This window comes from Pseudophryne corroboree, chromosome 7 (assembly GCF_028390025.1).
Source record: "Pseudophryne corroboree isolate aPseCor3 chromosome 7, aPseCor3.hap2, whole genome shotgun sequence".
NCBI lineage: Eukaryota > Metazoa > Chordata > Amphibia > Anura > Myobatrachidae > Pseudophryne > Pseudophryne corroboree.
The window spans coordinates 63,205,052-63,223,308 of NC_086450.1; the positions used below are offsets into that span (position 1 = coordinate 63,205,052).

Here is an 18,257-nt window from a genome sequence, read left to right on the forward strand (position 1 = left end):
GGTATCAATATTTTCAGTCAGGGAATCCGACCAGACCACCCCAGCACTGCACATCCAGGCTGAGGCGATGGCTGGTCGCAGTATAACACCAGTATGTGTGTATATACTTTTTAAGGTAGTTTCCAGCCTCCTATCAGCTGGATCCTTGAGGGCGGCCGTATCAGGGGACGGTAACGCCACTTGTTTTGATAAGCGTGTGAGCGCCTTATCCACCCTAGGGGGTGTTTCCCAGCGCGCCCTAACCTCTGGCGGGAAAGGGTATAATGCCAATAACTTTTTTGAAATTAGCCCTTTTCTATCTGGGTTAACCCACGCTTCATCACATACATCATTCAATTCCTCTGATTCAGGAAAAACTACAGGTAGTTTTTTCACCCCCCACATAATACCCCTTTTTGTGGTACTTGTAGTATCAGAGATATGCAAAGTCTCCTTCATTGCCGTGATCATATAACGTGTGGCCCTACTGGAAAATACGTTTGTTTCTTCACCGTCGACACTAGATTCAGTGTCCGTGTCTGGGTCTGTATCGACCGACTGAGGTAAAGGGCGTTTTACAGCCCCTGACGGTGTCTGAGACGCCTGGGCAGGTACCAACTGGTTTGACGGCCGTCTCATGTCGTCAACTGATTTTTGTAATGTGCTGACATTATCACGTAATTCCATAAACAAAGCCATCCATTCCGGTGTCGACTCCCTAGGGGGTGACATCACCATTACCGGCAATTGCTCCGCCTCCACACCAATATCGTCCTCATACATGTCGACACACACGTACCGACACACAGCAGACACACCGGGAATGCTCTATTGAAGACAGGACCCCACTAGCCCTTTGGGGAGACAGAGGGAGAGTTTGCCAGCACACACCCAAGCGCTATAATATATATGGGAACAACCCTATATAAGTGTTGTATCCTCATAGCAGCTTAAATATATTTATATCGCCAAAAAAGTGCCCCCCCTCTCTGTTTTACCCTGTTTCTGTAGTGCAGTGCAGGGGAGAGTCCTGGGAGCCTTCCTCACAGCGGAGCTGAGCAGGAAAATGGCGCTGTGTGCTGAGGAGAATAAGCCCCGCCCCCTATTTCGGCGGGCTCTTCTCCGGAATCTGTGAGATCTGGCAGGGGTTAAATACATCCATATAGCCTCAAAGGGCTATATGTGATGTATTTTTAGCCATAAAAGGTATAATACATTGCTGCCCAGGGCGCCCCCCCAACGCCCTGCACCCTCCGTGACCGCTGTGTGAAGTGTGCTGACAACAATGGCGCACAGCTGCAGTGCTGTGCGCTACCTCAGGAAGACTGAAAAGTCTTCTGCCGCCTGCTTCTGGACCTCTTCCATCTTCGGCATCTGTAAGGGGGGTCGGCGGCGCGGCTCCGGGACGAACCCCAGGGTGAGACCTGTGTTCCGACTCCCTCTGGAGCTAATGGTGTCCAGTAGCCTAAGAAGCCAATCCATCCTGCACGCAGGTGAGTTCACTTCTCTCCCCTAAGTCCCTCGATGCAGTGAGCCTGTTGCCAGCAGGACTCACTGAAAATAAAAAACCTAAAAAACTTTTTCTAAGCAGCTCTTTAGGAGAGCCACCTAGATTGCACCCTGCTCGGACGGGCACAAAAACCTAACTGAGGCTTGGAGGAGGGTCATGGGGGGAGGAGCCAGTGCACACCACCTGATCCTAAAGCTTTATTTTTGTGCCCTGTCTCCTGCGGAGCCGCTAATCCCCATGGCCCTGACGGAGTCCCCAGCATCCACTAGGACGTTAGAGAAATATATCTATAATTTTGGGATCCCAGCAGTCAGAATCCCGACACAGGAATCCCGAATAGGCTCACCATCCAGGCGCCAGAGTCCCAACAGCCGGGATGGCGAACGAGCAGACACCGGCCCGAAGGAGAGGTAAGCCGGGTAGGGCGGGTTAGGTTTAGGCTGAGGGGGGAAGGTTAGGATTATGCTGTTCCTTGGGGGGATGGTTTGGTTTAGGCACCACTGGGGAAGGTGGGTTAGTGGGTTATGGGGCCGGGGGGTAGGGGGAGTATACTTACCTTCCCCCGTCAGGATTCAGAACATCGGGATGTCGCGGACGGTATTCTGACCGCCGGCATCCCAAACGTCTGCAAATCGAACCCAACCCATAACTTCATGCATATAAAAGTTTGGACTTCATATTGCACAAATCATAAAGCATTTTCCTCTACGGTTATTAATGTAAATTATGTACCATAAAATATCCTATACATTTATGCCATCCATAAGTGGCAATATAACTGTATGAAGCATAATTAAGCCATAGATTTTCTGTACTCATAGCAGCGTCCTGGCATCATAGACGCTGTTATGTCTGTAAAGTTTGGTTTGGGAAAAACGAAATTAATTATAAACAAGAGACACAATCCAGGGCAGACTATTACTGTCAGGTTATTGATTTCAAACACGCACCTGTCACTCCAGGTTTGTATATAAGCAAACAATGTAATGCAGACAGTATACGCCTAACGTGCTCCAATTGCCTGCGTGCAGTAGATGCGTTCATTCAGTGCAGTGGTACTGGCATTCCTGACCCAATATTCAGGAGAACACAGCCAATCAGCTGATTAGATCTCATTAATATTATATGTATTCTTTAAAGGGCGCCACAAAGCGTCCACAGCACCTTACAGAGCACATACACAAAGTGCATTCAACATGACACAATAGGCGTTATTTATAAAGGACTGCAAATTACACTTTTTAGTGTGACGCTGCGCAACTGCTCTGAAAACGCAGCTGACCTGCGCCCATTTTCTCCACACTGCCCCCATGACGTTCCGTCAACAAATCCCCCCCCCCCCCCCCCCTGGCGAATGCGAATGGGGTGTTCGCAGCCAATGCGATCAGATCGCATTGGCTGCTAGCGCATGCGCAGGACGGGACCTGCGTGTGTGCACTAGCGCCGCCAACAGGGTTATTGCAGTCGCATTGATTAGCGATGCGACCTGAATAACCGACAGAGTGCAGAAAATTAATATGCAGAAAAGCTAGATAAATAACAATTATGCAAATACAATCATTACAACCACAAAGTGGATGCTGACTAAATGCTGCTCCATAATAGATGGGTGCAACAGGCAGATTCAGGGCATACTGAATACCACGCCTAGGGGTTGGCGAGCTGAAATACTCGAAAAGTGACCCATCTGGGCGCCCAAACAGCACTTTGGTCAGGTTTAGCTGCCTTACGTGTTTAAACCTGACCTCTATACCTCTGTGCCGGAATCCCGTTCACCCTTCAGAATGCCGACGCCGGAATCTCGACAGCCGGCATTACAACCGTAACATAGCGGACGGGTTAGGGTTAGGCCCGGGGGGAGGAAGGTTAGGTTTAGGTACCACCTAGGGGGGTTTAGTGTTAGGCTAGGGTGAAGGGGGGGGGAGTTAGGGTTAAGCAACACTGGGGGGAGTTTAGTGTTAGGCACTAAGGGGGAGGTAACGGTTAGGCTGAGGAAGGGAGGGTTAGGGGCTAGGGGACAACATACTTACCTTGCCCCTGTCGGAATTTTAAAGATCGGGATGCCGGCATCGGTACTCTGACCAGCCGAATCCTGTACACCGGTGAAAAATACTGAAGCCATATATTTATAAATAAATATATGTACATACATTGCCTTCAGAACAGCCTGACTTCTTTAGAGATTCCAGTCATGGTCAGAACATATGTTCTCCAGTCTAGTATTTGGTCTGAACAACAACTGAACCTCTTGCCAATTTTCTGCATGCTTTAATGCATGGAGTTGTTGCCACATGATTGATTAGATATTTGCATTAATGAGTAGGTGTAACTAATAAAGGACCACCATGTGTCCAGAATATAATGCAGCTCTGTACAGATAATGTCTGAATTCAGTAAATGTCCCCAAAACAATTTACAATCTACTTTGACTGTGAAAGGAGATCCTATCAATCAACAGGAACCCAAGCAAGGCAGATATTTACACACTCTACAAATATAGCACAGATTGGGAATGAAATCCGAGACCACAGCATTGCAGCAATACTAGCCACCATTCAGTATTCGGATATACTTTTAGGGGTCAAGCCAATTACCCACGAAGGGGGCGAGTTGCCATTGCAGCGACATGTAAACATCAGTAACTGCACCACAATTCACCCCCTCGCGGCCTGATCTCACCCTGGACTCGTAGCCCTACGGGTCTGCAAACTAATATCTGCGAGCCCGGTGGTTTAATAAATGCGGTACTTACCCACGCCACAAAGAACTCACAGGAAATTAGACGGACATCCAGAAACAAGCATGTGCGGAACCTACACAAAGCAGATTTTGCCTCTCATTTTCTGAACTATACTAGAAATGACAGCTCTCATCTTATTGGCTCACTTAGAACTATTGTAATAACAATGAACTTACCTAATCTGGTTAGTACATACAGCCCGCATGTGCTATTGTGTTGCATTATGAATAGTGCGTACCGAGAGCACACACCATGGATAGATATATCACTAATGCTGAAGAGGATGTACATAAGATAGAAACTAAAAGTGTATCACGCAGTAAACAGTCCATCACTATAGCTACAGGTGTAAATAAACCATTGTAAACCAATGACCGTGTGACGAACCAGTCTACAGCAGTGACAGGCAGACTGATGCACTTCAGGAGTTACATGGGACAGCCATGTAACCTTCACAAACATTACCAATAAGTAAAAGATTGAAACCGCACATGTAACCAAAGACACAACTATCTGATCTATAGCAAGCATTTTATACAAGTGTTACTGACTACAGCAAACAGATCTGACAGCAGGGATGGAGCTTGTGGCCGCAGGTGAAGGTTCCGCGGGCTGCCTGTTACCCGTCACTGGTCTATAGCTCTGGACAGCTGGACATGACTTCCACGGACGGAAGGGTAATTAACAGTGGAAACGTAAAGGTCATTTGTTCATATCTAGAAATCTGACAATCACTGTTCTTCCCCTAATATAGCGAAATGACAATGACTTGCACACTTCTTGTCCTTATACGCGAGTGATGGTGCTGTTGCTGTGTGTGTCATACTGTAAATGCCATATAGCGGCTCACTTCATGCTACAACACATTTAGTAGTATAATACGAGACCATAAGCTTTGTTTTTTCATCTTTTATTTCATCTTCTGTACAAATATTAAAAATGTTGTCATCGTTTCAGCTACGGCTTCAATAAAAACGAAGAGATAAAACAGACAACAAAGGGACGGACATACACTGCGGATTCACACCTGGGAAGTGAGGGATAATGTTTCAGAGCCGGCTGTGGAGGATGGAAATCTAACGTGACACTAAGCTACTGAATAACGCAGATTCAATGCAGCGCGCGGTCTCACCGGAGGCTCGCCCACTTAGTGATATTACGGTAAGGAAAATTTTGCCTTGCAAAAAAAAGAAGCAACGGAGTGAAATTAATTAAGCAGCATGCCCGCGTCACAGTGCATAACCGGACAGTGTAAGGGGTGAAATCTGGGCATTGAGGTGCCAAACAGCACATCACAAGAATCTTTACATTCAGCCAAAAGTTTATTACCCATAATAGTGTTCTGTCCTCGTGCTGAACTGAAACTCCACCATGTTTATTACGTTCTATCTATTGATAAAGGCACGTCGACGGGAGAACGTATTTGTTTAGAACCAGTGGGTTGCCATGATTGCTCTTTGTGGTCACATGTACCCTCCCCGCTTCCGCTCACTCTCCACCCTCCTCTAAAAAGAAAGTAACGTACTTCTATAAATCACAGGTCAGTGAGATTACAGTAAGCAACAAATTGCCTCCTAAGAAAATAAACGTAGAATTCATATGGTGTGAGATGACTTCTTTCAAATTATCGGCCTTTGTAGACGATGAGCCCCCTGCCCAGAATATTACAGATGCCTTTCGGTGCGCTAAGGAAAAAGATAAAGGCCTGGCTAGCTAGTTTCCCTTCTCCCCATCCGTCCCGTTCCTGCGCTTTGTGAATACAGAGAGTATTGCAGATTTTCTGCTGCTGTAAGCGTAAATTTTTATTTATTTATTTTCTCCTTTTTCTGACACCGATGCTAACAAACAACACTGGTAAACAAGTGAAAAGTATTCCTATATCTAATAAAGAAGGGGAAGGGCTGCATATAGAAATAAGGGTGGGGGGGGGTATAGTAGCTGGGGTGGATCAGAGGGGACGGGGGCAGGACAGAGCAGCAGAGGCGGAGCAATGCGTGACAGAGCAGGGAATGGAGTAGCAGATAGAGTAGCAAATAAATAAAACATGTTGCCATACAAACCAGAGCACTGAGAGTCACAATCACTATGACCGTAGCCGCCTGTTGGGTTTTCCTCGGCAGAGCCAGCAATTCTGAACCCACACCGACAAATGAAAATGCTTTGAAAAAGTAGGTGAATCAGGCAACAGCATAAGCTCACATCTGTTTTACTGAGCGCTAACAGACCAATCAGCTGAAGCCTAAACCGCTATTCACCAAGAGACAAATGTACCTCATTCAAACTGTGGCGCTGCAGCTGTTGCTGAACTACATCCCACAAAGTTCTCAGCTGGCCCACACCGCCTGACAGCTGAAGGCCTTGTACACGCAGGCGCATTACAGGCTAAATGCAGCACCAGAGGACGCTCACGGTGAGCGCCGATATGTACAGTGACAATGGTAATAACAAACCTCAAACCTTGTGAACTGTCAAGTGCCCTGGAAAGAATTATGGTGAACCTGAGAAGTACCCATGGGGACGGGACATAAAGATCCCATGTCACTTACATACAGTGGTAGCAGACATTTTATTATGTGTGCTGCAGTGAGAAGAAGGTGCTGTAGCAAGTGGGCACATACAGTGTGCTGCAGTGAGAAGAAGATGCTGTAGCAAGTGGGCACATACAGTGTGCTGCAGTGAGAAGATGCTGTAGCAAGTGGGCACATACAGTGTGCTGCAGTGAGAAGAAGGTGCTGTAGCAAGTGGGCACATGCAGTGTGCTGCATTGAGAAGAAGGTGCTGTAGCAAGTGGGCTGCAGTGAGAAGAAGGTGCTGTAGCAAGTGGGCACATGCAGTGTGCTGCAGTGAGAAGAAGATGCTGTAGCAAGTGGGCACATACAGTGTGCTGCGGTGAGAAGGTGCTGTAGCAAGTGGGCACATACAGTGTGCTGCAGTGAGAAGAAGATGCTGTAGCAAGTGGGCACATGCAGTGTGCTGCAGTGAGAAGAGGATGCTGTAGCAAGTGGGCACATACAGTGTGCTGCAGTGAGAAGAAGGTGCTGTAGCAAGTGGGCACATGCAGTGTGCTGCATAGAGAAGAAGGTGCTGTAGCAAGTGGGCACATGCAGTGTGCTGCAGTGAGAAGAAGGTGCTGTAGCAAGTGGGCACATGCAGTGTGCTGCATTGAGAAGAAGGTGCTGTAGCAAGTGGGCACATACAGTGTGCTGCAGTGAGGAGAAGAAGATGCTGTAGCAAGTGGGCACATACAGTGTGCTGCAGTGAGAAGAAGATGCTGTAGCAAGTGGGCACATGCAGTGTGCTGCAGTGAGAAGAGGATGCTGTAGCAAGTGGGCACATACAGTGTGCTGCAGTGAGAAGAAGGTGCTGTAGCAAGTGGGCACATGCAGTGTGCTGCATAGAGAAGAAGGTGCTGTAGCAAGTGGGCACATGCAGTGTGCTGCAGTGAGAAGAAGGTGCTGTAGCAAGTGGGCACATGCAGTGTGCTGCATTGAGAAGAAGGTGCTGTAGCAAGTGGGCACATACAGTGTGCTGCAGTGAGGAGAAGAAGATGCTGTAGCAAGTGGGCACATACAGTGTGCTGCGGTGAGAAGGTGCTGTAGCAAGTGGGCACATACAGTGTGCTGCAGTGAGAAGAAGATGCTGTAGCAAGTGGGCACATGCAGTGTGCTGCATTGAGAAGAAGGTGCTGTAGCAAGTGGGCACATGCAGTGTGCTGCAGTGAGAAGAAGGTGCTGTAGCAAGTGGGCACATGCAGTGTGCTGCAGTGAGAAGAAGATGCTGTAGCAAGTGGGCACATACAGTGTGCTGCAGTGAGAAGAAGATGCTGTAGCAAGTGGGCACATACAGTGTGCTGCAGTGAGAAGAAGATGCTGTAGCAAGTGGGCACATACAGTGTGCTGCAGTGAGGAGAAGAAGATGCTGTAGCAAGTGGGCACATACAGTGTGCTGCAGTGAGAAGAAGGTGCTGTAGCAAGTGGGCACATGCAGTGTGCTGCAGTGAGAAGAAGGTGCTGTAGCAAGTGGGCACATGCAGTGTGCTGCATTGAGAAGAAGGTGCTGTAGCAAGTGGGCACATACAGTGTGCTGCAGTGAGGAGAAGAAGATGCTGTAGCAAGTGGGCACATACAGTGTGCTGCGGTGAGAAGGTGCTGTAGCAAGTTGGCACATACAGTGTGCTGCAGTGAGAAGAAGATGCTGTAGCAAGTGGGCACATGCAGTGTGCTGCATTGAGAAGAAGGTGCTGTAGCAAGTTGGCACATGCAGTGTGCTGCAGTGATAAGAAGGTGCTGTAGCAAGTGGGCACATGCAGTGTGCTGCATTGAGAAGAAGATGCTGTAGCAAGTGGGCACATGCAGTGTGCTGCAGTGAGAAGATGCTGTAGCAAGTGGGCACATACAGTGTGCTGCAGTGAGAAGAAGGTGCTGTAGCAAGTGGGCACATACAGTGATAAGTACTATAATGAGTTATAACATGCAATGTGCTGCAGAAAAAGAAAAGAAAAAAATTGGAAGTTACCTAATGATCAGCATAATGATTTTATCCAATAATAACGACTTGCTAGGCTGACGGAATGGTTAAAGGATGGAACAGTCTGTTTGCTCTGATCCAAATACTGAAAATCCTTAATTTGGGACACACAGCAGTGCGTAGGCTCTCAGTAGAACGGAGGACAGCAGAAACCACGACGGAAAGCTGACAAACCCAAACTGACAGTGTGAGCAGATGTCACGTCTGCATCAGCTGCTCAGTACCCAGACAGTACAAAACAATAGCAATACCCCACAGCACGCCACGTGCTGGGTGCAGGCAACGAGCTAGGACACTGTCCAACGCCTCCGTACACAAACTGTGGCGTTAGAGGCAAGCTGTCACAGAGAAACGGGTTCACATTTATTACATGCATTTAGGACAACTGTCTGCAGTATTACTGTAGCACCAGCATGCCATAACCACAAGAAATCATGATTCACGTTAACCCATTTGTCTTCCTGTGCTAATCTCAAAGCAGCGTCACCTCAGCGTATAAAGAACGGCTATTAGACTATGACTGGGAAATCATTCATAACCCAGATGAACAAAAAGCCTTTTACAGCTACCACCGGGGAGACCGGGAGTGGGGAACAGTTTTATAAGAAGGCCGCAAGTCTCAGAGCTATAGATAATGCATGCAAAGCCAGCATGACATAGGATGCCGACATCGCCATCCCGTGCGCCGGTATGACGGCAGAGGGGTGAGTGCAGCGAAGCCCCTTGCAGGCTTGGTGGTGAGGATACCCATAGAGGGGGACTCACCTACCTCGCTGGTATTCCGGCATCGGTTTTGCGACCGCCGGGATCCCGACAGCCGGTATGTTAACCACATACCGTGGGTGTGGATCATAGGGTCGACAATAACTGGGTTGACAGTCATTAGGTCGACATGGAAAAAGGTCGACATGAGGTTTTTAATATATTTTTGGTGTCGTTTTCTTCGGAAAGTGACCGGGAACCCCAATTAGTGCACCGTATCCGCTCGCCATGCTTCTGACAAGATGCCTCGCTGCGCTCGGCACAGGTTACTATTCCCAATCGTCGTCCACGTGGATCGTAAAGTATGAAAAACTTTAAAAAAAAGTTAAATGTTTTTGAGAAACTCATGTCGACTTTTTGATGTGTCGACCTTTGCCATGTTGACCAATAGTGGCTGACCTAATGAGTGCCGACCTAAGAGCTGTCGACCTAAAGACTGGATACCATACAGTATAGAGTAGACCTTACATAAATGAAATGTACAGCCATTTTATATTGTAGACCAGTGGTTCTCAAACTCTGTCCTCGGGACCCCACACGGTTCATGTTTTCCAGGTCACCCGGCAGCGGCACTGTGTATCACCAACTGTCACATTTTAAAAACCTACAGGTGACCTGCAAAACATGAACCGTGTGGGGTCCTGAGGACCGAGTCTAAGAACCTGTGATGTAGACAAATCACAATCTCAACTGGCACACACATTGTCAGGCGATCGCCCTCCATCATTACACATTGGCGGCTTAAACGCACTTCCCCCAATGTGACAGGGAGCATCCCAGACGCCGTGAAGCTGCTCCCACCTGTCCTGCCATGAATACACCACACTGGCGCCCTTCCATTACTCGTTACGCAGTCTGTCACCCACATAAACCAATTCATTAGCGAGAAAATGACACATTTCTCCACACAAAGGGGGCGGCTGGTCAGGTCACACTGAGCTGTCACATTCTTCCAGCTGCACAACATCAAATGGCTCCGATACAAAATTCCCAAACTACCCACTGGGAACACAAGCGGAACGGAGAGCAAAAATACTTCTAATTATTGTACGCAAATTTAGAAACAATCCAGCCAGTTCCAAGCATTCAGCCCATTGTCGTCAGTGGAGGCCTCAGCGGTACACTGGCAAGCGTTTCATTGTGTGCACTCAGGTCTAACAGACACCGCTAACACAAAGCCTGAGCGTACTTACCTACCGCAAGTCAAAGAAAAGCACTTCAAAGAAATTTATACCCTTCAGCCCTACTCTGATTACAGACTGTATATGGTGAATGCTCTACAAGAATGGGATAGAGTCTGGATGTCGACAACTATAAATGTCAACATGTTCAGAACATTTATGTCAACATTTAGCATTTTGACACTGACGTAATGACGACAGTTAGCATTCTGACTGTAAAATGCAGTCACGTGAAAATAAGAATTTACTTACCGATAATTCTATTTCTCGTAGTCCGTAGTGGATGCTGGGGACTCCGTCAGGACCATGGGGAATAGCGGCTCCGCAGGAGACAGGGCACAAAAATAAAGCTTTAGGATTAGGTGGTGTGTACTGGCTCCTCCCCCTATGACCCTCCTCCAAGCCTCAGTTAGGATACTGTGCCCGGACGAGCGTACACAATAAGGAAGGATATTGAATCCCGGGTAAGACTCATACCAGCCACACCAATCACACCGTATAACTTGTGATCTGAACCCAGTTAACAGTATGACAAACGTAGGAGCCTCTGAACAGACGGCTCACAACAATAACAACCCGAATTTGTTTGTAACAATAACTATGTACAAGTATTGCAGACAATCCGCACTTGGGATGGGCGCCCAGCATCCACTACGGACTACGAGAAATAGAATTATCGGTAAGTAAATTCTTATTTTCTCTAACGTCCTAAGTGGATGCTGGGGACTCCGTCAGGACCATGGGGATTATACCAAAGCTCCCAAACGGGCGGGAGAGTGCGGATGACTCTGCAGCACCGAATGAGAGAACTCAAGGTCCTCCTCAGCCAGGGTATCAAATTTGTAGAATTTTGCAAACGTGTTTGCCCCTGACCAAGTAGCAGCTCGGCAGAGTTGTAATGCCGAGACCCCCCGGGCAGCCGCCCAGGATGAGCCCACTTTCCTTGTGGAATGGGCCTTGACAGATTTAGGTTGTGGCAAGCCTGCCACAGAATGTGCAAGTTGAATTGTGCTACAAATCCAACGAGCAATCGTCTGCTTAGAAGCAGGAGCACCCATCTTGTTGGGTGCATACAATATAAACAGTGAGTCAGACTTTCTGACTCCCGCCGTTCTTGAAATATATATTTTCAATGCCCGGACCACGTCCAACAACTTGGAATCCTCCAAATCGTTAGTAGCCGCAGGCACCACAATAGGCTGGTTCAGGTGAAACGCTGACACCACCTTAGGCAGAAAATGAGGACGCGTCCGCAGTTCTGCCCTGTCCGTATGGAAAATCAGATATGGGCTCTTATATGATAAAGCCGCCAATTCTGATACTCTCCTGGCTGAAGCCAGGGCCAGTAGCATGGTTACTTTCCATGTAAGATACTTCAACTCCACCGATTTGAGCGGCTCAAACCAATGGGATTTGAGAAAATCCAAGACTACATTAAGATCCCACGGTGCCACTGGGGGCACAACCGGGGGCTGTATATGTAGTACTCCTTTTACAAAAGTCTGGACTTCAGGAACTGAAGCCAATTCTTTCTGGAAGAAAATCGACAGGGCCGAAATTTGAACCTTAATGGACCCCAATTTGAGGCCCATAGACAATCCTGTTTGCAGGAAATGTAGGAATCGACCCAGTTGAAATTCCTCCGTGGGGGCCTTCCTGGCCTCACACCACGCAACATATTTCCTCCAAATGCGGTGATAATGTTGTGCAGTCACCTCCTTCCTGGCTTTTACCAGTGTAGGAATGACCTCTTCCGGAATGCCTTTTTCCCTTAGAATTCGGCGTTCAACCGCCATGCCGTCAAACGCAGCCGCGGTAAGTCTTGGAATAGACACGGTCCCTGCTGAAGCAGGTCCCGTCTTAGAGGTAGAGGCCATGGATCCTCCGTGAGCATCTCTTGAAGTTCCGGGTACCAAGTTCTTCTTGGCCAATCCGGAGCCACTAGTATCGTTCTTACTCCCTTTTGCCGTATAATTCTCAGTACTTTTGGTATGAGAGGCAGAGGAGGGAACACATACACTGACTGGAACACCCACGGTGTTACCAGAGCGTCCACAGCTATTGCCTGAGGGTCTCTTGACCTGGCGCAATACCTGTCCAGTTTCTTGTTGAGGCGGGACGCCATCATATCCACCTTTGGTTTTTCCCAACGGTTCACAATCATGTGGAAGACTTCTGGATGAAGTCCCCACTCTCCCGGGTGTAGATCGTGTCTGCTGAGGAAGTCTGCTTCCCAGTTGTCCACTCCCGGAATGAATACTGCTGACAGTGCTATCACATGATCTTCCGCCCAGCGAAGAATCCTTGCAGCTTCTGCCATTGCTGTCCTGCTTCTTGTGCCGCCCTGTCTGTTTACGTGGGCGACTGCCGTGATGTTGTCCGACTGGATCAACACCGGCCGACCCTGAAGCAGGGGTTTTGCCAGACTTAGAGCATTGTAAATCGCTCTTAGCTCCAGTATATTTATGTGAAGAGACATCTCCAGGCTTGACCATACTCCCTGGAAGTTTCTTCCCTGTGTGACCGCTCCCCAGCCTCTCAGACTGGCATCCGTGGTCACCAGGACCCAGTCCTGTATGCCGAATCTGCGGCCCTCTAACAGATGAGCACTCTGCAACCACCACAGAAGAGACACCCTTGTCCGTGGCGATAAGGTTATCCGCTGATGCATCTGCAGATGTGATCCGGACCATTTGTCCAGCAGATCCCACTGAAAAGTTCGTGCGTGGAATCTGCCGAATGGAATCGCTTCGTAAGAAGCCACCATCTTTCCCAGGACTCTTGTGCATTGATGCACAGACACTTTCCCTGGTTTTAGGAGGTTCCTGACAAGTTCGGATAACTCCCTGGCTTTCTCCTCCGGAAGAAACACCTTTTTCTGAACCGTGTCCAGAATCATTCCCAGGAACAGCAGACGTGTCGTCGGGGTCAACTGAGATTTTGGAAAATTCAGAATCCACCCGTGTTGTTGCAGCACTAGTCGGGTTAGTGCTACTCCGTCCTCCAGCTGTTCTCTGGACCTTGCCCTTATCAGGAGATCGTCCAAGTAAGGGATAATTAATACGCCTCTTCTTCGCAGAAGAATCATCATTTCGGCCATTACCTTGGTAAAGACCCGAGGTGCCGTGGACAATCCAAACGGCAGCGTCTGAAACTGATAATGACAGTTTTGGACCACGAACCTGAGGTACCCTTGATGTGAAGGGCAAATTGGGACATGCAGGTAAGCATCCTTGATGTCCAGGGACACCATAAAGTCCCCTTCTTCCAGATTCGCTATCACTGCTCTGAGTGACTCCATCTTGAACTTGAATTTTTGTATGTACAGGTTCAAAGATTTCAGATTTAGAATAGGTCTTACCGAGCCGTCCGGCTTCGGTACCACAAATAGCGTGGAGTAATACCCCTTTCCCTGTTGTAGGAGGGGTACCTTGACTATCACCTGCTGAGAAAACAGCTTGTGAATGGCTTCCAATACCGTCGCCCTGTCTGAGGGAGACGTTGGCAAAGCAGACTTTAGGAACCTGCGAGGGGGAGACTTCTCGAATTCCAACCTGTAACCCTGAGATACTACCTGCAGGATCCAGGGGTCCACCTGTGAGCAAGCCCACTGTGCGCTGAAATTCTTGAGTCGACCCCCCACCGCTCCTGAGTCCGCTTGTAAGGCCCCAGCGTCATGCTGAGGGCTTTGCAGAACCCTGAGAGGGCTTCTGTTCCTGGGCAGGGGCTGCTTGCTGCCCTCTCTTACCCCTTCCTCTGCCCCGAGGCAGATATGACTGTCCTTTTGTCCGCTTGTTCTTATAGGACCGAAAGGACTGCGGCTGAAAAGATGGTGTCTTTTTCTGTTGGGAGGGGGTCTGAGGTAAAAAGGTGGATTTTCCGGCAGTTGCCGTGGCCACCAGATCCGATAGACCGACGCCAAATAATTCCTCCCCTTTATACGGCAATACTTCCATATGTCGTTTGGAATCCGCATCACCTGACCACTGTCGCGTCCATAAACTCCTTCTGGCAGATATGGACATCGCATTTACTCTCGATGCCAGAGTGCAAATATCTCTCTGCGCATCTCGCATATACAGGAAAGCATCCTTTAATTGCTCTATAGTCAATAAAACACTTTACGCAAAAAACGACACCAAAAACAGTTAAAAAACGCATGTCGGTCTTTTCATGTGTTGACCTTTTCATGTGTCGACCATTTTAATGTGTTGACCATGTGTCCCTGTCGACCATGTCAACCAATAGTGGTCGACCTAATGACTGTCGACCATAACATGGTCGACCATTCATACCGGAACCATTTCATACCACACCCCTACAATATAATAAATGAAACGGGGATATAGCAGAATTGCCAAGTGCACACCTATAGGGATTCGGGTAGCACTGAGGTCTGAAGATCGATTCCCACAAAACCTAAGTGTAGAGTTTGTATTGGGGGGGGGGGGTGTGTGTGTGTGTGTGTGTGTGTGTGTGTGTGTGTGTGTGTGTGTGTGTGTGTGTGTGTGTGTGTGTGTGTTATTAATCCCTTTTTCAAGCGTTATTTGTACATCTCCAAGCAGTGTGTCTGTTTACATTGACTTCTGTAAACTAAGCATTGTATGGAAGCTAGCAGGGCTCAGCGTTACCCACCTGAGTCTACACAGAACAAAAACTTTATTCATAATAACATCTGCAGTAAGATCTAGTTTTGATGTATGTGCATATTGTCCCGTCTCTTTGTAGGTACCTATTATAACAACACACAGTGTGTGCTTCTAAGTCAGGTTTCTGAGACTCTGTGCACGAATTCTATTATTTTGCACAAAACAGATATAGGATTATAGACTTATTTTCTATTATAAGTTTACGCCGTAGCTTTCAAATTGGCTTTTCACTAGCCAAGACTTGGTCATTGCATGATATACATTATTTTTTGTTTCTGTGTACTGCAACCTGGGATGTAGTCAGGATCCCAACGGCGGAATCCCAACGGTCTCAATGCAGACAGATCCTGTCAATATTAGAGGGAGTGACGGTTAGGGTTAGGCTGCTGGAAGGGGCGGGTAAGGGTTAGGCAGCCGAAGGGGAGCGGTTAGGGATAGGCGGCCAAAGGGGAGCGGTTAGGGATAGGCGGCCAAAGGGGAGCGGTTAGGGATAGGCGGCCAAAGGGGGGCGGTTAGGGATAGGCGGCCAAAGGGAGGCGGTTAGGGATAGGCGGCCAAAGGGAGGCGGTTAGGGATAGGCGGCCGAAGGGGGGAGGATAGGGATAGGCGGCCGAAGGGGGGGAGGATAGGGATAGGCGGCCGAAGGGGGGAGGATAGGGATAGGCGGCCGAAGGGGGGAGGATAGGGATAGGCGGCCGAAGGGGGGCGGATAGGGATAGGCGGCCGAAGGGGGGGCGGTTAGGGATAGGCGGCCGAAGGGGGGGCGGTTAGGGATAGGCGGCCGAAGGGGGGGCGGTTAGGGATAGGCGGCCGAAGGGGGGGCGGTTAGGGATAGGCGGCCGAAGGGGACGGTTCGGGTCAGCCTGCCGAAGGGGACGGTTCGGGTCAGCCTGCCGAAGGGGACGGTTCGGGTCAGCCTGCCGAAGGGGACGGTTCGGGTCAGCCTGCCGAAGGGGACGGTTCGGGTCAGCCTGCCGAAGGGGACGGTTCGGGTCAGCCTGCCGAAGGGGACGGTTCGGGTCAGCCTGCCGAAGGGGACGGTTCGGGTCAGCCTGCCGAAGGGGACGGTTCGGGTCAGCCTGCCGAAGGGGACGGTTCGGGTCAGCCTGCCGAAGGGGACGGTTCGGGTCAGCCTGCCGAAGGGGACGGTTCGGGTCAGCCTGCCGAAGGGGACGGTTCGGGTCAGCCTGCCGAAGGGGACGGTTCGGGTCAGCCTGCCGAAGGGGACGGTTCGGGTCAGCCTGCAGAAGGGGACGGTTCGGGTCAGCCTGCAGAAGGGGACGGTTCAGGTCAGCCTGCAGAAGGGGACGGTTCAGGTCAGCCTGCAGAAGGGGACGGTTCAGGTCAGCCTGCAGAAGGGGACGGTTCAGGTTAGCCTGCAGAAGGGGACAGTTAGGGTTAGCCTGCAGAAGGGGACAGTTAGGGTTAGCCTGCAGAAGGGGACAGTTAGGGTTAGCCTGCAGAAGGGGACAGTTAGGGTTAGCCTGCAGAAGGGGACAGTTAGGGTTAGCCTGCAGAAGGGGACAGTTAGGGTTAGCCTGCAGAAGGGGACAGTTAGGGTTAGCCTGCAGAAGGGGACAGTTAGGGTTAGCCTGCAAAAGGGGACAGTTAGGGTTAGCCTGCAAAAGGGGACAGTTAGGGTTAGCCTGCAAAAGGGGACTGTTAGGGTTAGCCTGCAAAAGGGGACTGTTAGGGTTAGCCTGCAAAAGGGGACTGTTAGAGGTAGAATACTCACCGGGATCCTTTGAGATTCTGATCATTGGGATCCTGACCACCGGCATTTTCAAACACAACCCCCTCAAACCCTATTTGAGCCTTAGTTCAAACCCTATTTGCCCTGCCCACCATGAGCCCGCTACACTAATGTGAAAATCAAATGTATGTTTATAGTTTTTCAAACTAAAACATGAGAACCTAAGTACTGATGTCTCTTCATACACTGTTGCTACAGTCTCACCAAATAGCCCCTCTCTGTGCCAGGTCCCGTACGACTCGGCTACGCATCTTTCTTGCGATAAATAAAACAACTGGTGAAACCAAACTTACACACAATACACTGATAAACTTGATGTGCGACATTTTTACACCTGTGTGCAAATAAACCACAGTCTGTACACGAAGCGCTACAATGCAGCAGCTGCGGCTTTTTCTCACGACAAGTTCCATTGTGCTTCATCTGCGACTTTGTACGTGTGTAAAACTAATCCTTGCGTAGTTAAGGCCGCAGTCCGTCGTCTTTAGTACACTGTGGCCCTCATTCTGAGTTGTTCGCTCGCTAGCTGCTTTTAAACCGAAAGATTAGCAGAACTGCTCGGAAATATTTTCATGCCGGTTCTGAGTAGCTCCAGACCTACTCCTTCCTTGCGATCACTTCAGTCAGTTTAGTTCCTGCTTTGACATCACAAACACGCCCTGCGTTCGGCCAGCCACTCCCCCGTTTCCCCAGGCACGCCTGCGTTTTTTACCTGACACGCCTGCGGTTTCTAGCACACTCCCGGAAAACGCTCAGTTACCTCCCAGAAACGCCCCTTTCCTGTCAATCACTCCCCGATCAGCCGTGCGACTGAAAAGCGTCGCTATACCTTGTGTAAAACAGCATCGGCTTTTGTGAATGTACTTCGCGCGTGCGCACTGCGTACCATGCGCATACGCAGAAATGCCGATTTTTTTACCTGATCGCTGCGCTGCGACCGGAAGCAGCTAGCGAACAACTCGGAATAAGAGCCTGTGAGCGGTGTTTCGGAAATGGCACTCCCACTGAATGTATTACCATAAGCACTGTAGCAAAATAAGCATTACAGGTTAAATATCAACTGACAAAGCACGACTATTGTGTAGAGAAGAAAATAATAATAATAATTAGAGGTATGACTAAATCGCACTACAACGGATGATTAATGTCACTTACT

General features: G+C 49.1%; 1 protein-coding gene across 4 annotated transcripts in view; it reads right to left on the reverse strand.

Moving 5' to 3' along the window:
* Nucleotides 1-18,257, reverse strand: part of AGAP1 (ArfGAP with GTPase domain, ankyrin repeat and PH domain 1) — a 636,024-nt gene that overhangs the window by 503,026 nt on the left and 114,741 nt on the right. The window contains exon 1 of one of the 4 annotated variants that reach the window (XM_063933231.1): nt 4,406-4,489. The exons of the other annotated variants lie outside the window; for them this stretch is intronic. Within the exon in view, the coding sequence (XP_063789301.1) occupies nt 4,406-4,451 (46 nt within the window). The 5' untranslated portion in view covers nt 4,452-4,489. Of the gene's footprint in view, nt 1-4,405; nt 4,490-18,257 lie in introns of those variants that run through there. 4 annotated transcript variants of the gene reach the window in all.